Source organism: Panthera uncia (assembly GCF_023721935.1).
Source record: "Panthera uncia isolate 11264 chromosome D3 unlocalized genomic scaffold, Puncia_PCG_1.0 HiC_scaffold_8, whole genome shotgun sequence".
Classification (NCBI taxonomy): Eukaryota; Metazoa; Chordata; class Mammalia; order Carnivora; family Felidae; genus Panthera; species Panthera uncia.
This window is the reverse complement of record NW_026057586.1, coordinates 39043767-39063460: the sequence shown is the minus strand read 5'-3', so window position 1 is coordinate 39063460 and position 19694 is coordinate 39043767. Positions and strand designations below refer to the sequence as shown.

Below are 19694 nucleotides of genomic sequence, written 5' to 3'. Positions count from 1 at the left end.
ATTTCATTCTTTCTCATGACTGAAAAATATTGCACTATCTATGGAATGGTTACCATTATATCTATCTATCTAGATCACTGATACATAAATACAACGTGTTTTTACCTGTTCATCCATTGACAGACACTCAGATTGTTTCCATATGTTGATTATTATGAATAATGCTTCAATAAACATGACAGTGCAGCTATCTCTTTTAGATACTGTTTCCTTCAGATATTTACTTAGAAATGACATTGCTGAATTAATGGATTTGTATTTTTAATTTTTAAAACAATCTCCACAATGTTTTCCATAATGGCTGCACCACTAATAATTTCCACTAATTTCCAATAATTTCCACATTTCCACTAATAATATATAGGGTTCCCTTCTCTCCACCTCCTTACCAATACTTGCTATCTCTCGTAATTTTTATAAATGACATCCTAACAGGCAAGAGATGACATCTCACTGTGGTTTTAACTTGCATTTCCCTGATGTTTAGTGATGTTGAGCACATTTTCATTTATCTGTTGACTATCTATATACTTCTTTGGGAAGACGTCTACTCAGGTCCTTTGCCCATTTTTAATTGTATTACTTCTGTTTTTTCTTTATTATTTTGTTTGTTTGTTGCCACTGAGTTATATGAGTTACTTATGTGTTTTGGATATTAATTCCATATCAGAGATATAGTTTACAAATATTTTCTCATATTTAGTAGGCTGTCTTTTCAATTTATGTATTATTTCTTTTGCTGTGGAGAAGCTTATCAGTTTGATGTAGTCCTAGCTTATTTTTGCATTTGTTTTCTGTGCTTTTGGTGTTCACATGCAAAAAAATAATTGCCAAGACCAATGTCAAGGAGCACAATATATTAAAATTGCCATAATTGCATTCAGGAAATACTTGATCATTTTTCAAGTTTGTTCTTCACTGCAAGTGAGAAAGAAAACACTAAAGTATTCAATTCAACTTGCTAGAAAAAAAAAGAAACAAAATTACAAAAATCAATCAAAAAGAGTAACAAAGAAAAAAGCTAAAATTAATGATTTGGAGAACAAAAATAATTAATCATCATGAATAAATCAGAATTTGGGTGGGAAAACAATCATAAGGCAAAAATTTAACAAGGTCAATCAAGGAAAAGAAAAAAAAAAGAAAAGCCTAATGCATGAGAAAAGAACATAACTACAGAAGCAGAAGAAATGAAAAAATACATATTTCATACAACTTAATAAATTTGAAAACCTCATTAAAATGATTTTTTTCTAGAAAAATATAACTTTCAAATATTGGCTCAAGAATTAGAAAACATTAACCATGCAAAAAGCAAAAAAATGGACTGAATAAATTTTAAAATGTTTTTCTCCAGAAAAGAGTTAAGCTCAGATAATATGTACTGGGGGGCACTCACCATCATGTTTATTTATGTACTTCTTCTGACAGTTTTTATCCAGAACCGCCTTTTCAAGATTGTCTGCATGGCAAATGGAATGCCTTCCTCTGGGGCAAAGGCTGGACACGTTTGTTAGAAGCTCCCTTATAAAACTGGGGCTTTCCTACATTCCAAGTTCATCAGCTGTGATAAAGATTCCTTGTGTATGCAGCATCCACCTGGACCACTTTCCCATTATCCCATGAGACTTGGAGCCAAGGTGAACCTATTTAAACATGAAGCTCACACTGCTGCTGTGTAGCAAGTAATAAAATCTTTGCTTCTCACCTAGAAGTTTCATGCCTTCTGCATCATTTGTGAAACTATGGCAGGCTAACTTGTTAGTTTGCAAGTGAAGTAAAATCTCTAACTCTTCACATATCTTGATAGTATCATAGTAAAATTCCTCAAAATTTTAAGGAACTGAAATGTGTTATGCTATTTAACATAGAAAGAAGAGAAAACCTTCTTATTTCATTCGAACAACTCTACTAAATCTCTGACATTAATATCTTGAACAGAGTACAAAACAGAAGAACTATAGACCAATTAGATGTTCAGCATTAAATGGCTGCAAATTGAATCCAGTAATGAATTACAGTTTTAATAAAGCATAACCAATTAGGTATACTTAAGTATGTAATCGGATATTTGGAAACTCATACTATAATTACTTTAATTGATCAAAAGGGAAAAACATATATTTATGCTATTACTCTGCAGTGGGGGAAAGGTATTTCAAAAGTGGCAGCCCCACCAGGAAATTAATGTTACTTGGAAAAATCATAACATCCAACGCGTGTTCACAGAGTATTATCACAACCATGTAAAGAAAAAAACAATGCACAGAAAAACTGAGGTGGATTATGGCCAGGTGATTTTAATAGATGCCTCTAGGTAGTTGGGGAGAAAAAAGCCTATTCAAACTTCATGTATAGTCCTTTAACGAACTGTTAGTAGAAATTCTGGGACATATCTGCAAATGTAACATGATGTTGGAGAGATGCAAAAAGAAGAGAGGCTTCTGCCTTGTTTAATGGATCATGCTCTGAGCAAACATTCAAAACACATTAAATTTATATTTGGGAGTTACTTATACCCATGCTACGTCTTTCCTTTACATTATAGTGTTATTCTCTCCTGATTTCTAAGTACCTACGATCATTGCCGCACTGGGTCTGTGCTTGAACACTTGAAGTGTTCCCCAGTATAAAATTAGTACTCTTTTGCTACCAGTCCTCAAATTAAAATGTTCATACCTCAAGAGAGCATGGATTTGAACAAGCAGCTTTAAAAAAGCAATATGATGAACCTAATTAATATGATTACATGTGACTGATGCTAAATCCTACCAGAATTATTAAAAATATTAATTATGCAAACCATGTTTCCAACTTTTAAAACTTTCATGTTAATTTAAAATCTTTTGGTAGCAAGAAAATTAACATTAAGGCAAATTATTCTTGCTTATGAGGTCCATTGGTCAGTTCTTCTAAATGTTTCCAGGTTTTTCACACATTCATTTCCCACTATTAAGACCACAGAATATGTAATTTGTTTTTATTTTATTTTAATCATACCTAATGTATCAGGTCAGTGGGCCAGGGACACAATTTATTGTTTGTAATTTGAATGTTGTTACTATATTCAAGTTTGTTTTTTACATCTTCCCTCTTTCTGCTGATTGAATCTTTAAAATTGAGGCTAGGGTTGTAGTCACCCAACACTGAATGCCCTGAACACAGTACTCATAAACTAGTTGTGTGAATGAAGAAGTGATGAGTGGAAACTAGGAGAATAATTTTTTAAACTGTAGTAATCTTTAAAATTATCTCAGAGATTAAATTTGCTTCTTATTTGTACTATTTCTGTACCTGGCTGTCTAATGAGGCAATGAATCACTGCCTCTGTATTAAGCTAAGAATTTTCCACATGAAAGGGTCAAGAAGTGATTTAATAGCCAAATATGGGACTGCTGTAAATATTTCCTGAGAGTAAAAAATATGAGGCGAAATAAAAACTGATAAACTCTACAAAGTGTTAGGGGATTGTGTCTTATAGAATTCAATTTGGAAACTGGTCTCTCTGCCAATGATCCAATATAGACCATTATACCCTTCTCATATCAAACCCTAAATTATAGAAAGGAGAGCAAGATTATAGAAAAATCACTACAGAAAGGCACTGACATAGAAAAGCAGTGGGACTTCTGAGGACGGCTAATAATAGATTAAAATTAAAATTAAGGATTAAAATAACCTGAAACTCCAGATTTGTTTGGATCTTTCTAGTAACAAAAAGGAAGATCAGTAGCGAGAGCTATAGTACTTTGATGGGTATGGTATAGTGACATTTTCATCTTAATTGTATTTGCAAACTATAGGCAGTTAAAACTCCATTTAACATTAAAATATCTTTCATTTAACTATATCTGATATGGAACTATATAAACCAAAAAAAGTTGAATTTAACTCCAGAACCACATTGTATTCTATCTGAAGTTTGTATATAATTTTTTTCTTAAACCATTTTATTGTCTGTTTGTAGTTCTAATTCTATGGCATGTTTTCTTACATCCCCAGTTAATTCTACTGTGGATTTTATATGCTTTTATTAAATGATTTCTTCAGATGATCCATAATTGTGATCAATTCTTTTGCCCAGAGGGGACACCCCAGATTAGCAATACCGTATTTATAATGATGCCTAATAAAACTTGTTTCTTTTTAGGAATGCTTCATATTACATACATGTTTACAAATTTTTACTTCATCCAGTTTCTAAATAGGGATGAGAATAGTTTTCTGTGAAGAATCACATTCTTTCCACTATTTAATGCCAATAACTGATCAGAATCATAGTGCCACTAATGTAAGATATATCAATTTCTAAACTAGGCATGTTCAAACTCTATGCTTCTGATCACATATGGCACATGCATAACAAAGAACTATCCGAGAGTTGATAAGAGGCAATTTCATATAAATTTAAGATTATTTAAGAAGTATTATTCAGATATTTATCAGAATCCTTAATTGCTAGAAAGCAATAGAGAATTTAACCATTTCACCTACAAGGAAAGACTAGATGGCAAATGTCTCATGAATTATCAAGGAGAAAGAGAGAGAATGAGAAAGAGAAAGAGAAAGAAAGGGAGAAATCAGCTCTTGCATGCAGCATGAGTATTCAACTAAAGTATCAGGCTGGCGCAGTATGGAAAATGTCCCTGAAATGCTCCTGCTTTCAGGCATTATCATGCATGTGGACAGCAAAATTACCAAAAAAGCATATGTTCATCCATTTATTCATTCAGTCATTCAATGAGTATTCATTGAGTGCCTCCCTTGTGCCAGGCATAATTCTGAGCTTATAGGATACAGAGAAGAATGTGGCAGAAAATCTCACTGACAATACATTAGTATTGCAAGATGCAGGCAGACAACAAACAAACAAAAATGAATGAACAAAACAAGGTCAGAGAAAGATTGGTGCTAAGAACAAAACACAATGCCAGGTGATGTGACAAGTGGGTGGAGGTAGGTGCATTTCGGAATGCGAAGGCAGAGACAAGATTTTGGATGAAAAAAAATACAAATCTCAATTTCTGAGAGGCTAGTTATACAGGATTTTTTCTTTGTCTCTCTCCTGCTGACCATATTTTGCCATTTCACTAATTATTATTGTTCCATTAAAGTGCTGAAATGCCAGTCAATAAATGATTATTGAGATCCCACTGTGTTCTCAGCACTAGGACGATTGGAAAATGTGGTTGAATTCAAACAGCTAATTCTACTGCTGTGATAAAATATGAGGTGGAGACTGATGCTTAAATCAGTAAATAACTTAAGCCTTCTCTTTTTGAGGGGTGCATTTACATCTAAGCCTCCCCAGTCCATTCATACATCACAAATCTTGAGATTTAGCCATCAATGTTTCAGGAACTTCTCCAAAAGGAGGCATCATTTATTGCCACTAGATGGCACCAATTATTTTCATATTGTTAGGCCCCCTCCCCCTAAAATACCCTTTTTCTATGTAAAAGTCATTATTTAAAATGGAAGAATATTACTTAACACTATTGTTAATAAAACTATTATTCTTTTTTTAAGCTTACTTATTTATTTTCAGAGAGAGAAAGAGTGAGTGGGGGAGAGGGAGGGGCAGAGAGAGAAAGTATCCCAAGCAGGCTCCGTGCTGCCAGCACAGAGCCTGACATGGGGCTCAATCCCACGAACAGTGAGATCCTGACCTGAGCCGCAAACAAGAGTTGGTCACTCAACCGACTGAGCCACCCAGGCACCTCTATTGTCCTTTTATTTTTTATTTGTTTTTAAAATGTTTTTATTTTTAAAAGAGAGAGACAGAGTACAAGCAGGGGAGGGGCAGAGAGAAAGGGAAACCCAGAATCCCAAGCAGGCTCCACGCTGTCAGCACAGAGCTTGATGCCGGGCTTGAACCCACAAACCGCGAGATCATGACCTGAGCTGAAGTCGGATGCTCAACTGACTGAGCCGCTCAGGTGCCCTGTGTTGTTCTTTTATTAATACTTTTCTACAGGGAGGACCACAGAAATAACATGAAAGATGGTATGTGCATTCACTGACATACCTGCTTAATGTATATTTGCTCTAATTTTTAAAAATGGTTTAGATAATTTCTTTGAAGTGTAAAAAGTAATTGAGTATATGGATATATATAATAATTGGATATATTAATAGCAGGACCAAAAATAGCTTTAAAAAGTATATTATGATATTAAATATATCTTTAAAAGTTTTGCAGAAATAGTTGTAATAAGATGCAGTAGAATGATTTTTCAGAAGTAATTTACCATTTGGCCTCTTAAAAATAAGCCATGTTTATAAATATATTGAAAAAGTCATGGCATTCATTATTATAATTAAATGTATCAGAAACTAATCCAAAATATAAAATAGGAGAGGAATCCCTTAATTAAATGTGTACCATTTACTCATATTCTATATAAAAAATTTAGTATGAATAGCTTTAGAAAACTTAAACTTCAGATCCAAAAATATGTATCATATGATTTCTGTTTCCAAGTTTACAGGGCAATTAAAATCTATGGAAAACTTTTCTAAAGGAAAAGAGCATGAAATATTCTCCTTTTTCAAAAAAGTGGTTGGTAAACAATCAAAGTGTGTTCATTCAGAAATAAAATGTAACTATCCCCACATCTCCCATTAAAGGCGTAATAATGGCTCTAGAATAAATATAAATTGTACTTTTATACCAGTAGACTTCAAAATAAAGTGAAGTACAGAAGGTCCCTGACTTACAATGGTTCCATTTATAATTTTTTTTAATTTTACATTGGTGCAAAAGCAATATGCATTCAGTAAAAACCATACTGAGAATTTTGAATTTTGATTGTTTCCCAGGCTAGTGATTTGGGGTAGGATACTGTCTCGTGATATTGGGCAGGGACAGCAAACCCCAGCCCCCAGTCAGCCATGTGATCCTGAGAGTAAACAACTGATACACTTAGCAGTCAGTCTTTCCCCACACAACCATTCTGTTTTTCACTGTCAGTACCGTATTCAATAAATTACATGAGATATCCAACACTTTACTATAAAATAGGCTTTGTGTTAGATGATTCTGCCCAACTGTAGGCTAATGTAAGGGTTCTGAGCACATTTCAGGTAGGCTAGGCTAAGTTATGATGTTGGGAGGTTAGGTATATTAAATGCATTTTTGACAACAATATTTTCAACTCACGATGAGTTTATCAGAATATAACCTACTCGCAAGTCAAGGAAGATTTGTACAATGACACAATGAGAGTGCACATAAAATGCATTAAAAAGCACAATATGGTATATGAATATATTATAATTACTTAGAAGAAAAAATAAGAAATTACATTGATTACACTAACGGATTCATTTTTAAAATTTGAACATCATTACCACTTCAATATGAAAAACGAGTGCCTCAAACTAGCTGCTAGTTTAACTATCACTACATTTCCTTCATTTTAAGACAGTCCAAAAATAATACTCACTTTAATATCTGCCAGAGTTTTTTGCCTCATGGTAATGAGTGTTCTGTATCTCTGTTCTTCTTCATAGAGTCTCTCTTCACAGGTTTTTTTCTCACTTACGAGCTGATCAAACACAGCTTGTGCATATTCCTTTTTATATTTTATAGTTATATAGTGGTTCCTATGAAGAAAGAATTGTATTTGCCACTGACCAATTCATATTTTATTTTCTGAAATACATTTGTGATACAGTTTTAAAGAGCCAGTATTTAAAAGTCTTAGAACTGAAGGGCTTTGGAAAGTTCCCTAATCTTTTCCATAGGCCTATCTCCACAGAGCTACTTCTAAACGATCCAGTTGGGAGAAAATCTCTAGAGAAATTTAGTGGATTTTCTTGGTTGCCTACCCAGCATGCCTCTCCAAAAGAACCCCTCCTCCATGCAGCACATAACCCCAAAAATACATTCTAATTAGATTAAGTATAATTAGATTAGACTAGCATGTGGCTGATTATTCAGGAATGAAGGCTATTAATATAATTATATATATATAATATATATATTATATATATATAGTATATATATATATAATATATATATTATATATATGTATATATTTTATATATTATATATATACTATATATATATAATAATTATATATACATATATATAATAATTATTCAAGAATGAAGGCTATTAATATAGCCTAATAAGACAAAAGGCAAGGACCTAATTCCATGTACAAAAGGCTCCCATCCACTAAATGTGAGTGAGTCATGTTTTCAAACCTGAAGACAATGGGCATAGAGGAGAGAGAAAAAACTGAGTACCTAGTGTTGATCTCCTGGATCACCAACGCTGCAGCTGACCCTGCCTAAGAGCCCCTGTTCTATAATATGACACATTTCCCTATTGTTTAGTTTAAGCTGTTGTGAGAATGTGTTCTGTGTGTGTGTGTGTGTGTGTGTGTGTGTGTGTGCATTTTGTCCTTTGCAACTAAGTATATACTGACACAGAGATTAAGTGATTTTTCTTTAAATAAGGAACAATATAAGTAGAAAAAACATCAAAAAGTGGTTAATACAATACTGCAAAACAAATATGCTTTAGAAATAATTGCCAGAGTTGATCAGTAACGCAGAATACAGAATAAGCAGCTGCAAAAGCTCCACACAGTCTTACGTTACCCACAGTTGTTTTTATCTCTGCTGGTATAGAAAACTGAATCCTCTGCACAGTTAGCTAAAATAGCAGCAGGACTAAAGTTTTTGAGGGACTGAAATGTTAAAGTGCTTTGAATATAATACCTCATTTAATACAACAACAACCCTTGACATTATAGAACATAGAATACTGGGGAAATTCACACAGGAAAGAGCTAGTATGACCAGAACCAAAATACTCCCACAGTTGCTCCCAGCAAATATCACTATATATTGACCACATATACTTTGTTCCCTACACTAAGTATTTTGAGACTGGATTATATTCAACAGAGCATTTAGTTAATTATAAATATACATATACATATATATATACATATATACATATATATACATACATATATATACATATATACATGTATACATACATGTATATACACACATACACATGTATGTATACATATGTATATACATACATATATACATGCATGTATAAACATGTATATATGTATGTACATACGTATATGTATGTATATATATGTATATATACATATATATGTGTATATATATACATATATATACACATACACATATAGGCACATACACAAATGCATACATTACATAGGCTATATGGTTATATGTATATCTATGCATGAAAATAGTGTTTCCTTTCTCCCAGTGATAAAAGGAATAAACTCTGAGGTCCTATGGGTCTGGTTTAAATCCTTTCACATCCTAATTAAGAAACAGGTGTAAAAATTAGAGCCAAGGATAGCTTTGTTATTATTCTTATCACCATATTTTAATAGTTTTGCACATGCAAGCTTGTGTTGCTAAAATTATCTTTAGATACTTGAAGGTTCTCTTTCTCATTTGTCATTTCTTTGTCCTTCTCGGTGTCTGGCACTAGGCACACTGTAAGTTCTCAATAAAGAATGATTAGCTTGATACAGTCACCTACTGAAAGTACCAGTAGACTATTGCTAATACAGTTTATCTGCAATAATCTTCCTTTCCAATCCTAGTTTAGGGAGTCAACGTGCACAGCCTTAAGAGCACCACTTTGGAATAAGATGGACCTAAACCAGAGCTGGTTCTACCACTAATTAGCTGTACAATGTTACGGCAGTCAACTAATTTCCCTCAGCTTGTTTCCTCAGTATTCTTTTAAGAATGCTATTATATAATTTAAAGATTTGTTGTGAGAACTGGATCAGATAAAGAACACAGACTGCCCACAGAGTATCTGGTACGTTGAGAGGTCAATTAATGGTAACTTTAAATATTACTTGACATTATCCATCTTTATTGTTAATTAATAGATCTGTCAATAATGTCACAGCTTCAGCTATTCTTTTTCTCCTTTTCCTGTGAGAAGGCAGACTTTTGTCAAGTTTAGAGAGGGAACTGATTCACTGGGACATGGTGACCAATCTTGTCCCAAGGGCAATATAATCTAGCCACAGAACAGACGAAAATGTTAGGACTGAAATGGTAAGAATTCTGAAGAAAGGAAATTCACCAGCTCCTAAACTAAATCTTTACAAGTTTAATGAGAATTAAAAAAATTTAAGCTTACACCATTGAACCTCAGCATATTTGTACAGATGTTAAATGATGTGGATAAATATCTTTCAAAATAAACAGCATATTTCCTTGCCTTCTTACATGATATACTGAATATGATTTAATGTTTTTCAGATAAATCTGTATGATCATTTTGAATATGTTTTTACCCTATAGTAATAGCTAAATAAATCCTTGTTGAGAGCATGCCCTGATTCTATTAGAGTGTATGATAATCAAGCTGTGCACAACTGTTTTCATGACATTTTATCCCTCAAGGGCTGTGATTTTGCTAATGCTATGTTAGCCTTATTATACTTAAATCAAACTATAATTCCTAAACGTGACTAATGTATATTCTTCCAGTAGTCCTGCAAGCTCTGTTCTCAATGTATTATAAAATAGAAAATAAGAACAAAAAGGAATAAAGGAAGAGTATGCAAGTTCTAAGTAAGGGTCTATGGAAACACTGAAGGATCTTAGACTATGGTCATTCTCTAAGTGAAAGACCTTACAAACCCTTGTCATGTATGCCCCTGACTAATGAAGGGACTGCATAAGAGGTTTTTATAATAAATATGAAAAAATTACATGAGGTTTTGTAGAATATCTATTTCTAAAGGCTTACCTTAAAACTTACCAAAAGAGTTGGGTGAAAAACCATATATTATTAACCATGTCATGTGAGTGAGAAATATTGAAATTAGTGGGAAAGATTAATTTCATAATTAAGAAAAGTTCTTCTACTTGGAAAGAATAAATATTTGCAGTTACTCAAATAAGAATAAACCCATCAGAGTAATAAAAAATGAATGCAATTTATGTTCTTAAGCCAAAATTATCAAATATTACATGTTTATTCCACATCAAATAATGATGGCAAATTATGGATCATTTTAAGAACAAATCTTAAATATAGAAATCTGATCATATCTCTTTTATAAATAATATATTGAACATTTAATATTTTATAACACTTAAATACTTACTTTAATTGCTCAAGTGTCTGAGCCAAAATATTCTTTTCCTTCTCTTTTTCTTCTAAGTCCTTATTCAATTGATCTATTTTTGCATGATAAATAACTGTTTTACTTTTAGTGGTCTTTATTTCTTTAAAAATCATTGAGCGTTTTTCCTGAAAAACAAATTCAAGAATGTTTTATTTTATTTTATTATTTTTTTAATGTTTATTGATCTTTGAGAGAGAGAGAGAGAGAGAGAGAGAGAGAGAGAGAGAGTGTTAGCGGGCAAGGGGCAGAGAGAGAGAGAGAGAGAGAGACACACACACACACACACAGAATCTGAAACAGGCTCCAGGCTCCGAGCTGTCAGCACAGAGCCTGATGAGGGGCTCGAATCCACAAACCATGAGATCATGATCTGAGCCAAAGTCAGAGGCTTAACTGACTGAGCCACCCAGGCACCCCAGGAATGTTTTATTTTAAATACTAGAATTTTCATATCCTGGCAACTTAAGGATACAATTACATTTGGCCATGTGAACAATCAAAAGCAAACAGTAACTTCTTATCAACATAATCAACAACTTAGATTTACCTTCCCTTCTTCATAGTTAACACCTGATGTGATTTTCTAAAAGATGGGTTAGAAGTATACAGTCTCTCTCCCCCCATCTCTTTTCCTCTCTCTCCATTTTCCCCTCTCTCCCTTGCACTAACTTGTCTGTCCCTCTACACGCCCACATACATGCACACCTTAAAGGCACATCCTTTCAAAATGCAAACATGTGGTTACTGTTTTTCAAACGTGTACACTGAAGGTAGGCAAGAATATACATTGTCCTGATCATTCAAACACAAGAAGTTGGTATTTAATACATTTCCCCAAGGCTGGCTTGTACAATTCCAGACTGAAGATTTTATTTTCCATCTATTTTTCGCATGATCCCTTTATGACTATTGATGTTTATATTGACTTAATGATTTACTGACTGGATGACTGACTTACAGAATGTTGTTCCCTACATCTGGCATTGCTTCTAATTAGTGCTACTCTCCCCCAACTGATTTCACAGATTTCAACTGCTCCCTTTGCTCCTATTTTCCTCCATTTTTCCCCATATGCTCCCTGATTCTTTCTCTGCTCTTACAGATTTCAAGAAGAAAGGCTAATCTTTTATATTTATTTTCCTACCCACTATTTGTCCACGACTTTCAACACTGGGTACTGTGTTTGAATTTCCATATCCTCCCTTTTTTTTCTTTTTCTGAAAGTTCTGGAATGAGGGTGTTTGTTTGTTGGTTGGTTTGTTTTTGGTTTATTTTCAATACCTGAATATGGTTGAAAGATGAATGACTAGGATTCTTCAATGAGACCCAACAGGATATTATATTATTACTAGGAGAAAAGTCAACACCTCAAAAAAAGTGTGAAGAGATACATAAGTATGGAGTAAATTAAGTATTCAGAAGCTGAAGAGGATGGGCAACTGTGAGTACAGCATGCTATCACTAAACTTGACTTTTAAGTCAGATTCCATAATTCATGCCTTAATCTTGAATGAAGATTCTTGTAGGAAACTAAGAAGATCTCAGAAGCAATGGTATCTACAACTGAGACCAAACCAGCCAATTCAGCAATGCTGAAGGTGGTGTCAGAGGATTCTATACTAAAGGAAAGCAAGAGCGTGCTTCCTGCAGACAGAAGTGAAAAGCAAAAACAGTATTTTGGCACTTTAATAGGTACCATCAGTGAGGCTTTGGTACATGTGAACAGCATATCCCCCTCCACGGCATCAAAAAATAGCAGAAACAGCACTATAATGAGCTGAGTAGAAGGAAGCTTTTAGATGCTCTATGTCAATCAGGGGTACAAATTTGAGCATCTCCAGTTCAAAAAAGGTTGGGGACCCCATGAGCCATTTGTAAGTCTATTGATAAATGCTGAAGTGCCACCAGAGTAAATGGGAATAGAGGCATAAAAAAAGTACATTTAGAATCTGACCATCCTTTGGCTTATTTTTCTCAAATACTGTCATTTCCAGCCACATATTTAAAAAATATCAGGTAATAAATATTATAGAGGCACCTGGGTGGCTCAGACACTTGAGAGTCCAACTTTGGCTCAGGTCATGATCTCACAGTTTATGAGTTCAAGCCTCACACTGGGGTCTGTGCTGAGTGCAGAGAGCCTGTTTGGGATTCTCTCTCTGCCCTTCCCCCACTCGCACTTCCTCTCTCTCTCTCTCAAAATACGTAAACTTAAAAATTAAATAAAGATTATATTCAGATTCTAAATTATTAATTTCAGATTATATTTTAAGTAAGATTTAATAAATGTATTTTTAAATTATCTAAATGTAATAAGTGTATATTCTATGTCTATGATTTAAATGGGGGTGGAAATAGTAAAAATTCAGTAATGGCCCATGTTTAGCTTGGCCATGATTGAAATGCTTATGCACAGTAAAAGATAAGATTATTTGTCTTAGAATTTAAGTTCTTAGAAGATAAAAATAGGGTCTACAGTATGTTTTGTATACCTATCAGCATAAGAGTACTTAATAAATGCTATTAAATGTTTGAATTACAGCAGTCTGGGGTTCCACAGCAGCATGGTACAGAAGGTGTTTCTTCATCCAAGGATCGCCCATCTCACTGGTTTCATCTCTTTTCATTCTTATAATAGGTAGCCTACTTTCTGGTCATACCAAACTACCTACAATTCCACAAACACACAGCACTATTCCATGATATCTTTGCTTTGCAAACATAGCATCTGTTTCTAAAATGCCTTACCTCATTTCTTCATCCATTTAAAAATTATATAATAATAATAATAGAAACCATTTGTTGAATACCCCCACTGCCAATCGTTTTTCATTCTTTTAGGCTTTGTGTGTATATCATCTCTGTTCTCTACAACATATGGCAATGCAAGTACTTAACCTCCATTTGCTCTGTGAGTAATAACCTCCCCTGAAAAACCTTCCCCAGATCCCTCAGTTCACAGCTCAGTTTCCTCCTCCATGACACTCTCCCACCTCATTATACTGCTGTCATAGCTTTGCTCGCAGAGTATTAATGCTCTCTGCGTCCTTGTCTACTCCCCAAAAAGATGATGTGCTTCTTGAGTGAACAAAGTTCTCCTTTTACCTCCTCAACTCCAGCAAATTCCAACAATGTTTAATATATCTCAAGTGTTCAATAATAACTGGAAAGGCAAACTAAGTTGAAGGACAAATAAAAGAAAATTAACCCTTCTTCTCTAGCACTTGAACTCCTAGTACCTTGGATAATACTGAGCACAAAGAAAGTGTTCAGCCATATTCTTCATTGAAATCTGTTATTTGTAAGACATACCACTTTTGGCAATTTTTAGTTAATATTTTTGAAACTAATATTCAGATGTGGACATGAGAACTGTGGTAGCTTTCAACTGTACTGCTCAACACATAGGTTTTAGGTTTCGTGATGTGTTACAAGTAACTTGTGATCAGTAACAGAAGTGTGCTGAGTAGTAGGAACTTATTGGAATGTTTTTGATCCTGAGTTTAAAGGAAATACTTTTAATGTTCCATCATTGAGTATAACATTTTCTAAAAAATACTGGTAGACACACTATAACACACAATCAAGGTCAGAATGTTTTCATTCTGTTTCTAGGTAGTTGAAGGTCTTTTTGAAAATCATTGGTGGCTATGGTGTTTTATCAAATATTTTGCGTTGTCTTTCATTTCTGTAAATGTACTGAATTATATTAGTACAGCTGATCCTTGAACAGCACAGGTTTGAACTCTGCAGACCCACTTACATGCCGAGTTTTAACAGCACACTATTGTAAATATATTTTTTCTTCCTTATGACTTTCTTTAGTCTATTCTACTTTAATATAATAATATAGAATATAATATCTGTAGCATACAAAATATATGTTAATCAACTGTTTGTTATCTTTAAAGCCTCCAGTCAACAGTAGGCTATTAGTAGTTAAGTTCTGGGGGAGTCAAAAGTTACATATGGATTTTCAACTATGTGGGGGCCGGCACCGCTAAATCCCGCACTGTTCAAGTATCAGCTGTACATTTCTTTATGCTGACTCATCTTCACATTCTTCAAAAGAATCTTAACTTGCATAATACATGCTTTTAAATCACACTGTAAAACCTCAACGCACTGATATATTTAAGGTTTTGTCATCTGTGTTCATAAATGAGATCACCTATAGAATTCTTTTTCATACTAATCTTTTTCAGTTACAGTTTCAGAATTATATTATTACAGAATGAATTCAGAAGCTCTCCATACTTTGTTATGGTCTGTATCCGGTCTTTGTAGGGATACCTGTAAAGTACCTGGGCTTGTTCTTGCCACTAGTGGTCTAGACAAATGACATTTATTCTATAATTATCATTCTACTCTTGTTGTGATTCTTCCTCTTGACTCAGTTTTCATTATTTGCATTTTATAAATAAATTATATACTTCATCCAAATTTTAAAACAAACTGCTATGCAAAGCAGCATTCTTTCTTTCATTACTATATATAATTATTTCTCTGTTAGTTTTTCCCATGGCTGTTTTTATCCTCTTTTTGTTCACATAGATATGCTAAGTAAGCACTTTAAGTTTTTCTTACCAAAATAATTTATTGGTAATACTAAAGTATTACCCTGACCTGCTCCATAAATTTTGCTCTATGGTTTATCATCAGTCATTTATAAATAAATGGTAAGTTATATTTCTGAATATTCCTTAACACAGAAGCAAATAATGGAAAAAATGTAATTTAAAAAATATGCCCAGAGGGGTACCTGGGTGACTCAGTCAGTTAAGTGTCTGACTCTTGATTTCAGCTCAGGTAATGATCTCACGGTTTGTGAACTCAAGTCCCGCATGATCTCACAGTTTGTGAACTTGAGTCCTGCATGGGGTTCTGAGCTGACAGGGTGGAGCCTGCTTGGGATTCTCTCTCCCTCTCTCTTCTCTCTGCTCCTCCCCCACTTGTTTTCTCTCTCTCTCTAAAAATAAACTTAAAAAAATTTTCTAAAAACATATTTCCAGTGATCTATACGAATGTTTTCTTTTTGATGTAATTTTTTTTTTGTTAGAGTTCTAATTTTACTTCACTATATTCAACAAAAGTAACCTGTATGAGCAGATCAGAATAATGTAATGGTTAAGAGCATAGATTCTGGTGCCAATGCCAGATTTAGTGAATCTCGACTGCACCATTAACGAGCTGTGTGAAACTGAACAAGTTCGTTAAAAAACAAGGCATTGGATTCTTCAACTGTAGAATGGAGATAATAATAGCATAATCTTTGTGGAGTTATTATGAAGTTGAAGTGAGTTAATATATCTGAGCATTTTAAATAATGTCTGGATCTAGAGAACTAAAAAATATCAGTATCTGTTGTTGGAGTTATTGTTGCTAGTATTATTATATTCCTTGGTAAATTTTTAATATTTATTTTGTGGCCTAGTACAAACATTTTAAAAATGATATGATTACACAGGGGTGCCTGGGTGGCCCAGTCGGTTATGTGTCCAACTTCAGCTCAGGCCATGATCTCATGGTTTGGTTTGTGGGTTCGAGCCCCGCATCGGGCTCCATGCTGACAGCTCAGAGCCTGAGCCTGCTTCAGATTCTGCGTCTCCTTCTCTCTCTGTCCCTCCCTGCTCTCGTTCTGTCTCTCTCAAAAATGAATAAACGTTACAAAATTTTTTTTAAAAAGATATGATTACACCTCTATCTAATAGCCAACATGCTGTCCACCAACAAATCCAATTGGTGCTACCTTTAAAATATATTCAGAGGATAGCAAGTTGAAGATAGTGGACTATCTCCACTTCCCCATATCCAGTGATTTTATAAAGACAGAATACTGGAGATGAGGATTTTCAGGGAGAAAATATTTCTTTAATTTTTTTTTAATGCTTATTTATTTTTGAGAGAGACAGAGAGAGTGTGAGCAGGATAGGGGCAGAGCGAGAGGGAGACAGAATCCAGAGCAGACTTCAGGCTCTGAGCAAGCTGTCAGCACAGAACCTGATGCGGGGCTCGAACTCACAAACTGCAAGATCAAGACCTGAGCCGAAATCGGATGCATAACCAACTGAACCACCCAGGTGCCCAGGGAGCAAATATTTCTAATTTGGAAAAAGCCCTGAAGCCTTTTGATATATGACCATGCTGCCTTTACAATGGCGTGAGGGTAACATTGAGTTGTCGGATATTAACAAATGTTTCAGTCCGTAGATTGGTCTCATCTCTAGAAACATGGTACTATCTGGTACAATACAGAAATCCCTACCTCTACTTTGTAGGAAAGGTTAACAGGAGGGTGCACTAGTACAGTGGGAAAAACACTATAAAAGAAAAAAATGAAGATACACTCTGTGTGTGCATGTGTGAGTGTGTGTGTATGCGTATAGAAACTTAGTGCAACCAATTAGAAATGAGAGGTATCCACCTAAAATAAATTTGCTTGAATAGTTTTCATTGACATAAAGAGGTTGGAAATTCATAAATTGTTTTGGTATTAAATTTCTTACCTCAGTTTCTATTATTGCATCACGAGTTTTCTTCCCCTTTTTTCTCAAATTTTTCTTTGTTCTTTCCACATTTCTTTTAACATGTTCTCTTTTCTCAATTATATCATTTAATGTCTAGAAGACATTCAGAAATTAAGATATGCAGCAGTTACAATCCAACTACCCTGGTTTAGACCAAGTAGTTCCCAAATGACCATTTTAATAGTAACAATATGTATTTTGGTAGAAAGGGAAAGGACCACCACACACGAATAACAAAAATATACTATGATATCCACATCCCAATATTCCACTTGAATTAGCAGGTAAAACCAAAAATCTAATAAATTTTAGCTAAATAACAAAAACTAATAAACTCACATAGAAATTATAAGTTTTCACCATATTTGAAAATTTTAACCAAAATTAAAACTCCAAATACCAATTATCAGCAATCATTACCAAAAGTGCATAAAAACTTGCTATTTCCAAGGGTCTGTGTTAAATTCATAGTTCTTATAGTTTATAAACTATTAAAATATAATAAAAACAAAAATGATTACTGAACTATAAGATGAGGAAAAAAAACAATGGCTATTATAAAATAAGGGGGAATAAAAGTCATTAATCTTTTTAGGAATTAATTATGCTCAGATGATTATACTGAGGCTTTTGAAGCAATTAATAAATTTCCATCACTAATGTAAGGAGGAGCCATTATTAAAATCATTTATCTCACTAGGTGTTAGTACTGGTTATATATTCATTACATGAGCTCTAGGATAAGCAATTAAGAGCCCTGAATATAGTAGTATACTCAGAATTTGTTGTTGCCATGTTTTATGGCCTTGTACAAGCTGCTTCGTGCATTTAGGCCCTAGTTTTCTCAAGTCCACAACACAGGTAAGCTCTGTCTTGGCTATTTCACAGGGAGGCTTTGAAGATCGAAATAAACTTTCAAAATGGGAACATTTTATAAATCATAAAGTTTTTTTTAATTAAAAAAATTGAAAATTATTAAAGGCCACTTTAATAAATTATTAAATTACATCATCATTTGCAAAGAAAAAAATTCTGTTGCTAAAATGGCCCAAACGAATGTATGTCTGTCCTCCCTGCACCTAAGGACAAGAATATATAACTCTCGCCACACCCTCTACTTCTCCAAAAGACTAATGACAGGATGCATACATATTTTTCTACTAAATTTTTCTTTGGGAAGGGCTAGTAGTATCAGTAACTGCCATAAACTTGTTGTTTTGAAAATATTTTATCGACATTTGCTTTATTTTTCATCCTATGTGTCTCAACTTCTTCCACATACATCAAAAACTTACCATAAAAATGTCAAGATGCATTAGATTTTATATTTGAGTAAACATAGCTTCAGCATTTTATTAACAGGCAGTGAAGACTTTGAATTAAATTTAACATAGTGGGCAATCACAAAAGAAAAATCACTACTCATCTGTTTGAAAACTGCTTTTCCTAGGTACACTCTAAGATAGAGTATGGGGGCCCAGGTAATAGCATCAATAGTCTTGCCATTTGGTTCCACTATAGATCAGCTGTGTAGTCATAAAATACTCATTTTGTTCATGCTTTTATGTCTTTCTATGTGAAATCATAATATTCCAAATAATAATGTAAGATCACATATACGATTTATCGACCTCAACACTCCTGGAAATTAGCTTCTGGATTAATTGTAAGTGCTTACGTCAGCATGCTCTTTGTGGGCAGTTCTGATTTTTGCGGCGTCTTCTTCTAGTTCAAGCAGCGGTGTCTCTAGTTCCGCCAGAGCTAGGGTGTACATTGCTTTCTTTTCCATAAAATCCTGTCTCTCAAGGATCTGTTCTTCTTGAATGGAATACAGTTTTTTCTGCCAGCAAAAATTTTAAAGAATTCATTAAGTTATCAATCACCTAAACATGGGATAAGGAGTGCACTTGTTGTGATGAGCACCAGGTGATGTATGGAATTGTTGAGTCACTATATTGCACACCTGAAACTAATACAACACTGCCTGCTAACTGGAATTAAA

The 19694-nt window shown here is 34.0% G+C and overlaps 1 protein-coding gene across 3 annotated transcripts in view; it reads right to left on the bottom strand.

Annotated features, from left to right (window-relative positions):
* Positions 1 to 19694, bottom strand: part of CCDC178 (coiled-coil domain containing 178) — a 436068-nt gene that overhangs the window by 241677 nt on the left and 174697 nt on the right. For all 3 annotated transcript variants that reach the window (XM_049620227.1, XM_049620228.1, XM_049620229.1), the window contains 4 exons: positions 19371 to 19532; positions 17672 to 17785; positions 11145 to 11290; positions 7449 to 7608 (listed from right to left, as the gene is read on the bottom strand). In XM_049620227.1, coding sequence (XP_049476184.1) covers positions 7449 to 7608; positions 11145 to 11290; positions 17672 to 17785; positions 19371 to 19532 — 582 coding nt within the window. The remainder of the gene's footprint in view (positions 1 to 7448; positions 7609 to 11144; positions 11291 to 17671; positions 17786 to 19370; positions 19533 to 19694) is intronic.